The 10,212-nt window shown below is 36.5% G+C and overlaps 1 protein-coding gene across 1 annotated transcript in view; it reads left to right on the top strand.

Annotated features, from left to right (window-relative positions):
• The window catches only part of ATP2C1 (ATPase secretory pathway Ca2+ transporting 1), a 179,290-nt gene that overhangs the window by 130,587 nt on the left and 38,491 nt on the right, over positions 1–10,212 (top strand). The window contains exons 8-11 of the mRNA XM_049871118.1: positions 1,295–1,450; positions 2,988–3,056; positions 4,207–4,282; positions 7,455–7,521. Of these exons, the coding sequence (XP_049727075.1) occupies positions 1,295–1,450; positions 2,988–3,056; positions 4,207–4,282; positions 7,455–7,521 (368 nt within the window). The remainder of the gene's footprint in view (positions 1–1,294; positions 1,451–2,987; positions 3,057–4,206; positions 4,283–7,454; positions 7,522–10,212) is intronic.

The raw sequence follows: 10,212 nt of genomic DNA, 5'->3' as shown, positions 1-10,212 counted from the left end.
TAAATGATTATATGGATTTTAATCCCTACTGTTTTGTGGGAATTACTGTCTCAAAACAAACCTTATTCCTGTGAGGCTTTAGGGCCCTTCTTCAAACCATGTGAACCTCTTCATTCCCCTATCTCTTCTTGTGGACTTGCTCAGCTGAGCTGTTTTTAGCTGTGTACTCTTTGCTTCTCTCCCTTTAGTTATTTGAAGTGCCCACCATAACGTTCCTTTCTGAGGTGATTGAAAATTGTTTTAATAGCTGAATTTCTTCTCTCTTTCTTGAAATGTCAGCAGAGTCTATAAAAAAAATCAAAATGTGCTAGTTTCCTTCCAGTTGTTTTTGTCACCTGAAAGTGCCTTTGATAATCTTATATTTTTGAAACAGACAGATGAGATCTATGCAGCTAGTAGCTACATTGTGTGATTTAGACAAATCTCATTGGTTATATGTTCTTGGTAGTTTGAGTTCTAGTTAGGAATTTATAATTATATAGAAAAAAAAGAGACGTAAGGGCCCAAATCCCCTTTTTCTTCCTTACCAGCTTGTCTCCTGCACTAGACAAGACTGATTGCTATTGTGCTGTGACCCTCCTTTTCTGTAGAATTTAAAAAAAATTTTAAATTTAAAAAATTCTTACCCTCCTCAATGGCCGTTGGCCTAAGGTTGAAGCTGAAGAGCCAAGTCACTGATAGGGCTAATAAAGCTATGCTTTTCCTCTCTTTTTAAAAATACCTAGGGTATCCATGATCTCCATGGAGGCATATATGTATACATTTTGATTCTTACTAACTTTTATTTGGAATAAATGCAGGGAAGTATAGCAAGAAGAATTTCATGGATATTGACCTCAAAATGATGAAATGATTTCTTTTTTAACTCTTTATTCATGTTTCTCATTTTATCATCTTTGGTTTTATATCTGCCAAACACATTTCCAGAACTTTAAATCATGTCAAAATTAGGACATCATATTTTATTATTAAAGAGTTTAGTTTTCTCTTGATAAAGACCAGGTCTCAGCTAGTGTTTCCTTTTCCCTGGTTATATTTGAAATTTAGCCTGATCTAGTCTCATGGTGTAGCAGCCAGCTTTTCACGTCTTGGATTTTGCTCATTTAACTTCATTTTTAAATATGGGTGTATATATTCTGGTCTTCTGTCTTTGAGTAATGGGTATTATATAAGATATAGATGATCAGTAAAAACGGGATGTTTGAGAAAGAAGTGATGGCTATGAACTTTTGAGATGGTAGGTATAGCGCCGAGAATCTTCAGGCTTGAACTAACAAAGGTTTTGTTCTCCAAGGCTGTGGATCTTTGCATTGATGAGTCCAGCTTGACCGGAGAGACCACTCCTTGTTCTAAGGTGACAGCTCCTCAGCCAGCTGCGACTAATGGAGATCTTGCATCAAGGAGCAACATTGCCTTCATGGGAACACTGGTCATTTGTGGCAAAGCGAAGGTATTTTTTTTTCCTTGTTTTAAAAAAAGTAGTTCCTTTCTTTTCAACCATTTTTTCAAATACTGTTTTACTAATTTTATGCCATTTTCCAAAATATATGGCAGAAATGACAGTATGAAATACCTAACTAATGGGAGCTATTTGTGAGCCTGGGAAGAAGCTTTGTCCATAGTTCTGTCATTTACCAGATATAATGGGTCTTTTAAAAGCATAGTCCTCGGTACCTGTTCCTTTTTTGACTTAGAGTGGTTCATGGACTGCTGGTTAAAGAAATTTTTAGTATTTAGTTGATATGGTACTGGCTGTGAATATTCTGGCTACATATTGTTTACCTACTGATTGTCTTCAAATACTTTATTTCTTTGATTCTGATATTCACAGAACAACTGCATTTGAGTGGAAGAAATCATATTAGCTGTCTATATTGAGTATAAGAGATTCAGATTTTAGAAATATTAAAATAGGCAAAAATGGGCCCCAGAATTGAGGCAGTATTATTTTAGTGAAATATTTGCTTTCACAGTTTGCATCAGAAGAAGTAAATACTAATGATGTATAGTAACACTGAAAAGTAAGCTGACCAGGAACATTGGATGTGAGTGTCAGGCATCTCCTCTGTGGGCTAGCCTTTAAAGTAAGCTGACCAGGAACGTTGGATGTGAGTGTCAGGCATCTCCTCTGTGGGCTAGCCTTTAAAGTAAGCTGACCAGGAACGTTGGATGTGAGTGTCAGGCATCTTCTCTTTGGGCTAGCCTTTAAAGTAAGCTGACCAGGAACGTTGGATGTGAGTGTCAGGCATCTCCTCTGTGGGCTAGCCTTTAAAGTAAGCTGACCAGGAACGTTGGATGTGAGTGTCAGGCATCTCCTCTGTGGGCTAGCCTTTAAAGTAAGCTGACCAGGAACGTTGGATGTGAGTGTCAGGCATCTCCTCTGTGGGCTAGCCTTTAAAGTAAGCTGACCAGGAACGTTGGATGTGAGTGTCAGGCATCTCCTCTGTGGGCTAGCCTTTAAAGTAAGCTGACCAGGAACGTTGGATGTGAGTGTCAGGCATCTTCTCTTTGGGCTAGCCTTTAAAGTCAGCTGACCAGGAACGTTGGATGTGAGTGTCAGGCATCTCCTCTGTGGGCTAGCCTTTAAAGTAAGCTGACCAGGAACGTTGGATGTGAGTGTCAGGCATCTCCTCTGTGGGCTAGCCTTTAAAGTAAGCTGACCAGGAACGTTGGATGTGAGTGTCAGGCATCTTCTCTTTGGGCTAGCCTTTAAAGTAAGCTGACCAGGAACGTTGGATGTGAGTGTCAGGCATCTTCTCTTTGGGCTAGCCTTTAAAGTAAGCTGACCAGGAACGTTGGATGTGAGTGTCAGGCATCTTCTCTTTGGGCTAGCCTTTAAAGTAAGCTGACCAGGAACGTTGGATGTGAGTGTCAGGCATCTCCTCTGTGGGCTGGCCTTTAAAGAAAGGGGATGAAAGGGTTTGATTTTTGATTGAGAGAGGTGATTCCATCTGAATGTCAATGTATTTTTCTTTTTTCCCTCCTAGGGTATTGTCATTGGAACAGGAGAAAATTCTGAATTTGGAGAAGTTTTTAAAATGATGCAAGCAGAAGAAGTGAGTATTTACCTCTCTAGTTCAAATCTGAAATTCTTCACTGTAAGTAGAGGAAAGAGAATATTGGTGGGTTATTTCATGTACTGTGGAAGCCGTATTTTATTCAGAATATTAGTCTCTGCTTAGCAACATAACTGGAAAGTCTTTTATTGAGTACCTGAACTGATACAGTATTCTAAAACGTTTTGATTTTTATTCATTGTTTATGGTGGAAAAGATTTGTGGCCAATCATTTAGAGATCTTACTCTTTTTAAAAATTAGCTTTATCATATCAGTTTTAAGGATTACTGATTAATATGTTTGTACTTCAGAACATTTCTTCTACCAGTATTTTCAAATTTACATAATTCCAAGCAAGGAAAATAAAACGATTGCCTAGTACAATAACCTAAAAGATATTCTTGGTAAACGGTGTTTTGAAGATTAGTTCTTTCTTATTTAAAATACTTTTCTATATATAAAAAATTGTATTCTGCAAATACCATATTCCAAAAAAATCACATGGATTTCTCAGGTTACCTTCTAAGACTCCAGTATCTGATGAAGTGTGAAAATCCATTCCAAAAAGCTTGACAGTGAAGGGAAGACTGGGTGGGGAGGGGGTCAGGGAGTGAATGGGGTAAAAAGTCTTGGGCCACTAGTCTGTTGGTCAACACACAGAAAGTGAACAGATTAGAAAACCAAGTGAGGGGACAGCTGGTGGTATAAAGTCCGGGAAAAGTTGGTAGATGGGAGAATAAATTTTTCCTCAAAGAGAAGCACAGGAGAATAGATCTTTTCAAATAGACTTTTTGAAATTGAAGAGTTTTTGCCTTCCCTTGCTGCGAGACCTTAGCCATTGTTTTATGTCTCTAAGTCTCAGTTTCCTCAGTGAAGGTGGTCATGTTTATCTTATGGGAGAGCTGTGTGGTTAACTGAGACCTGGGTATGTTAAGCACTTAGCAGAGTTCCTGGCATCTGGTAAGGCTTGGTAAGTTTTAGTTACCGTAACAACAGTAGCCGATGTCTGTTTACCTGGCATTTTAAATGGTTTCACCGATATCATTTTTAAGCATCTGATTTTTTTTGAAAAGGAGACATTTGTGTTTACTTATATTAAAATGGTGTTTGCCCAGTAATTGTGATGACACTTCTCTCCACTTTGGCAAGGCCCCAAAAACCCCTCTACAGAAGAGCATGGACCTCTTAGGAAAACAACTTTCCTTTTACTCCTTTGGTATAATAGGTAAGAGAAGAGTGAGTATGTCTATCTCATATTTTTACTTTGCTTTTCTTTTTTGGTGGGGGAGTGAGGGGCTATTGTAGTCCTGTTTCATTTGGTTTTTTTTTAGCTTGCTACTTTTTTTAGAATCATTACAAAACTAATGCCCAGCTATGGTGCCTTTTTTTTTTTCTTTTTTACAAAGAATAAATAAAACTTCATATAATCTCTGTAATGAGAGGGCATTTCTATAAACATTTTAGGGTTTTCCTTCTAGTCTTTGAGAAAAATATGAGAGTTTTTATGGCTTACCTTTTTTTTTAAAACGTCTCATCGTGAACATCCTGTCATTAGGTAGTGCTCACCTAAGACATATTTAAAGCCTCCATTGTATGAATACATATAATCGAGTCTCTTTTAGGCATTTAGGTTGTTTTGAGTTTTTTTTTTTTACTCGCGTAAATAATTCTTCAGTGCAGGTATTTATTTTTTGTGAACACCTCATTTCCTTAAGGTAAATTGTTAGAAGTGATATTATGTGGTCAAAGGGTGTGTATGTAATTTTTAGACAAGTTTTTAAAGGCACCTGCTTTGTATAGCAAGCTGTACCCTTCATGAGCAGGTTAAAAGTACCTCTCTTCTAGCACTCTTGCCAACTTTGTTATTAATTTCATAGGTGAATAAAACGCCACTCATTATTTCATTGTGTAGTTTATTATTAGAGAAACTGAACAGCTTTTCACATGTGTCTTGTTCCTTTTTATTTTATTTTATGACTTACCAATCCCTCCCTTTTGTCCCTTCTTCTTCTGTGGCTTGAGTCATAGATTGGTAAGAGTTCTTTATATAATTGCAATATCAATCTTTTTGCTGTTTAAGTTATAAGTTTTGGTTTTTGGTTCATTTTCAAATTGTACTTGAGGGATGTGTAACTTCGTGGGGATAGAGGAAATACAGCACAATTGAAACAGCCCCTTGCCCTGAGCTCCTTATAGCCCCCTGCCATTGCGAATTATGCAATTATGGTTTCTGTGTTTATTTTATTCATAAAGGGTTTTCCAAACTTATGATTGTAAAAACATTTATTTAAACATTTTTCTGCTACTTTAGATTTTATTTTAGACACTTAAATTTATCTGTTATAGTTAGAATTTATCAAATGGCATGAGGTAGAGTTATAGCTTTCTTACTCAAAAGTTAATTATTGAGACCAGAAGAACTGGTTGGTGCCCGGCCATAATCGATAACTGCCCTGACAGGGAGCACAACAGAGAACCCCTGAGGGAGCAGGAGATCAGTGGGATGCAGACCCCAAATTCTCACAAAAAGACCATACTTAATGGTCTGAATGAGACTAGAGGAATCCCGGTGGTCATGGTCCCCAAACCTTCTGTTGGCCCAGGACAGGAACCATTCCCGAAGACAACTCATCAGACATGGAAGGGACTGGACAGTGGGTAGGAGGGAGATGCTGATGAAGAGTGAGCTATTTGTATCAGGTGGACACTTGAGACTGTGTTGGCACCTCCTGTCTGGAGGAGGGATGGGAGGATAGAGAGAGTTGGAAGCTGGCAAAATTGTCACAAAAGGAGAGACTGGAAGGGCTGACTCATTAAGGGGAGAGCAAGTGGGAGTACGGAGTAAGGTGTATATAAACTTATATGTGACAGTTTGACTTGATTTGTAAACGTTCACTTGAAGCTCAATAAAAGTTAATAATAATTAAAAAAATAGTTAATTATCCCAGTACCATCAATTCTATAGTTCATTCTTTATTCAATGAATTGAAATGACATTTTTATTGTAATTAAACACTTGCCTCTATTTCTGGAATTCTTTTTTACTTCTCATTCTTCTACCATGCTATTTTTAATTATTCTAGCTACTTTATTGTCTTAAAATCGATAAATTTTAAAGCAGTGTTTCTGCTGTACAGGCTCAGTGAAGTAATTCTGTAAACATTAATTCCATTGATCCATCTGTCTTCATAAAGTAGAAGGTAGGAAGGTAATTAGCTGCTCTCGCTGAGCTAATGTGGATGTTCTCATAACACCCTTTATTTAATTCTTGCTATTTATTTTCTAGAATTTTTGTAGTAAATTTAATAAAGGGCATTCCAGGGAATTAAATCATGCTGGACTCAATGGCACTGGGTTAGTCTATATTAACACTACACTGTGGTAAAAAAAAAAAAAAAAAGGCAAAAACCCTCAATTTAGTGATAAAAGGCTTTCAACTTTATCACTGCCTGGTTCTGTGTTAGTATAATGCATTGGACATAATTTTCCTTGGCAAGATATTATATGGAATAGAACCTACATCAGTGGTTAGCAGACTTTTTTTTGGTAAATATTTTTGACTTGTAGTCCATGTGGTCTGATGGAAATAATCAACTCTGCTGTCAGTGGAAAATCAGCCATAGAAAGTATGTACATGAATGGGCGTGGCTAGGCAGGAGGCCCATAGGTGATGGTTTGCTGACCCCTGGTATAATTCATTGGACATAGTTTTTTCATCAGGATAGTATTTGGGGTAGGATCTTTGAGAGCCATGATCTGGATCCTTGTTTTGTAGTTGTACAAAGATGAAGAAAAATTTGTTTTAAATGTCTGTATTGTTCTAGAATACAATCTCAAGATTGGTTTATTTTATTAAACCTCAGATGATACTATGTTTTCTTGTTTCTCAAAAGCTCAGTGGTGCCCTGTATTCTTAAAGATTAAAGTAGGGGGCATGGAATCAGCTGTTTGGCTTATGTTAGTGGATTTTTTATTTTTAAATGTCATGAAAGGAGTAATTTTTAAATGTTAATGCAGTTTGAAATGTCCTAAGTAAGGTGCATCACTGAGCCAAGTCCTGAGTGCTTCTTATTTTATATTCTGTGAAAATACCAACTATGTTTTCTTACACTGGGGATTCCCAGATGTTATTGCTTTAAGGGATGAGAGGGAGCAAAGGCAACAAAAGGTGGTATTTTGTACGTGCATGTGTCCACATCGCTGACCTTAATCTCCCTTACTTAATGAATTTTTGTAATATATTGTATACCTTCCCTTTTATGTCAAGAGAATTTTGGATACCATCAACTTGATAATATCAAGGGAACTTTTGTATACTGTCAACTTGATACTGTGTCCTTTCTATGCCTAGTTGATTTTATATAAAAGGAAAAACTAGCCCTTTGATTCTTTTTCAGGTATAATCATGTTGGTTGGTTGGTTACTAGGAAAAGATATCCTGGAAATGTTTACTATTAGTGTAAGGTAAGTTTTGATAGTTTGCTTATAAAGTGCAAACTATTTCTCTGATAGGTATAGTTTGCATTTCAGTATGGTGGTCTGTATCATATGAGCACGTAGAAGTACCTCTAACTACTTAAATTGTTTCAAAAGTCGTATATTGAAATGATACCATGGGAAAATGAAAACCTTCATATATGGCAGTGAAAAAAATCCACACCAGATGTCTGGAATTATCAGCCCAGTATTGCATTTTTAAATATAAATAGACAATTAAAGATTGCCAAACTGAAAACTAACAGCACGAAAGAGAAAGACCAAAATATGAAAGTTAAATAATCTCAAAGGCAACAGAAAAATTCAAGACATAAAGAGAAATTAAAAATAAACAGAAAATGTATTTTCACAGATTTGTGAAGAAACTACATCCGTGATTGAGGGAACAAATTGCTATAGAAAAAGATTAGCGAACCAAAAAGGATTTTTATAAATTAAGATTATGATTGCTGAAATTAAAAATTCAATTCAAGGGCTATAATATGAAGTCAAAGAGATCTGCCACAAAATAGAGCAAAAAGTCAGAAGCAGAATGAGATAAAAGTGACAAAGAGGAATAATTCAGGAAATATCACATTTAAATAATAGGAGTTTCAAAAAGAAAGACATAGAAGGAAATTGAGAAATAATACATGAATATTTTCTTGAACTGAGGTGAGATATGTAGTTTGAAAGAGGTTACCAGATGCCAGGCAGGATGGAAAAACCTGCAACCTAGATACATCACTGTGAAACCAAAGGGGACAAACAAGTGAGATCAGCTACAAAGCCAGAGTAATTAGACTGGCATTAGACTTCTCGTTAGCAACTGCAGCTTCCACCAGGTGGTCTTTTTAGGTTCTAGTAGACAGACTCCCAAAACTCTCATAGGCCACCTCTGGTACCTGTCTACTCAGACGGATACGGGACAGGAACGTACAGTGTAACTTTAGGCATCACTCTTCTGAGAGAGTCCTGCACAGCAGCTCATATAGCAGTTAGCTCACGTATAAGGACATGAGCTCGACATTGTGAGTGCAGGAACCGTGCTGGGTTAATAGGTAGAGTTTCCCAGGTGGCTGCAAAAGGGACGTGTTCAGTTACAGGGGTCACCACACTTAGGAAACCCAAAGCTATGGCTTCCTATAGGAACTCTAGAGAGAATTTGTCAGGGGATGTGTACCATAAGCAATGTTGCCTAGCAACATAGTTGATACACTACGCTTATCAGCTCATTAGAAGAACAGAGCTAGGGAGTTAAATACAGGTGAAAAACAGGTATTATCTTGTTAACCCTTCGTCCACAGCAACATTGTAAAACATTAGAAGACAGTGGGGCAGTCCTACTAAATTATGAGGGAAAATTATTGTAAATTTATAAATGTATGCCTCGCCAAAGTGTCAGTCTAATTGATTACAAATAGATAAGCAAGTACTGAAAATTTGTCTCCCACCTATTCTTGTATGAATTTAAGGGTGAAAGAAAGGACGACGATGATGTGTGGCATATAAGAAACTAGGTGGAACTAACCTAGACATGTAAGGAAAAAATCCTGGATGCCAGTTACATAGCAGGTCTACAGGGTAACAGGTTCAGGTGTTAGAATGAAAAATCAGTGGATTTCAAGAAGAAAAACGGAATGGATTAGAAGGAATAAGTAGAATGAATAAGAAATTAAAAGATGTCTGTGATGTGGCGAATCAACCTTTAGTAAATTATTTATTGAACTCTTGGCTTTTGAGGGTTTTTTTTTTTTTTTTTTTGGAGCAGTGTTAATTATAAAGATTGACTTATTTCTTCAAAGTTGTCTAAAGAACAAAAGGAAATTTTACTATTTTTTTGAAATAAAATAAAACTCATTCTGTCTTGCAGTTACCATGTGGGCCTGTTAGACCCTTTTATAAATCTGAGATATGTTATGGAATCTTTAGCGACCTTATTTTCCCAGTATCTTGAAACATTTTTCTAATTCATCACCCTAAGAAGTATTTTAACAGTTATTCCCAAAAAAGACTAAAACAGTAAGGAAATGGGAGAGTGATGGAATTTCTCAGAAGGTTGGTTTAACAATAAATCACTGCTTTTTTTTTTTTTCTATTACCCTTTAGTTTTCTTATTATGTTGCCCTCAAAGTATTGCCCATCATTTAAGAAGGTATAAAAGATGTATGGAGACAAAATCTTTGTAGTCTTTTTTTTTTTTTTTTTCAAGCTTCCATTGAATAAAGTTGAGAATTCAAAATTTTTCATTTTCTACCATAATGGCAGAGAGAAGATTTGAGAGAGAAGACTTCATAATTATTAGACAAATCAAAAAATAAATGCTAGGGGAGATATAAAACCACTGTAGGCTCTAGTGATGAGGGTGAAGTTGATCATGTGTGCAATCTCAGACTTTGAGCCTGGATGATGATAGCCTAGATTTTCTCAGACCTCTGAATTGATGAGTAAACACTGTATTTCTAAGGACAAAAAAGAAATAGCTATTCTCTTTCAGTTAGTCATTCTACCGGAAGGAATTCATCATTCAGTGTTTTCTGACCAGAACCTAGGCTATTAGTTTTGCTGAGAGGATGTATGACAGTATTCTTTCATCTTTTATGATGTTTGTTTACCAAAATTTACTCGAATTGGTTTATAAGTGGAGAAACATTGAAGGTTGGTGTGAATATAAAGATG

The sequence above is a fragment of the Elephas maximus genome, chromosome 27 (assembly GCF_024166365.1).
Source record: "Elephas maximus indicus isolate mEleMax1 chromosome 27, mEleMax1 primary haplotype, whole genome shotgun sequence".
In the NCBI taxonomy this organism is placed as follows: Eukaryota; Metazoa; Chordata; class Mammalia; order Proboscidea; family Elephantidae; genus Elephas; species Elephas maximus.
The sequence above is the reverse complement of the archived record's forward strand: the minus strand, read 5'-3'. Positions and strand labels throughout refer to the sequence as shown.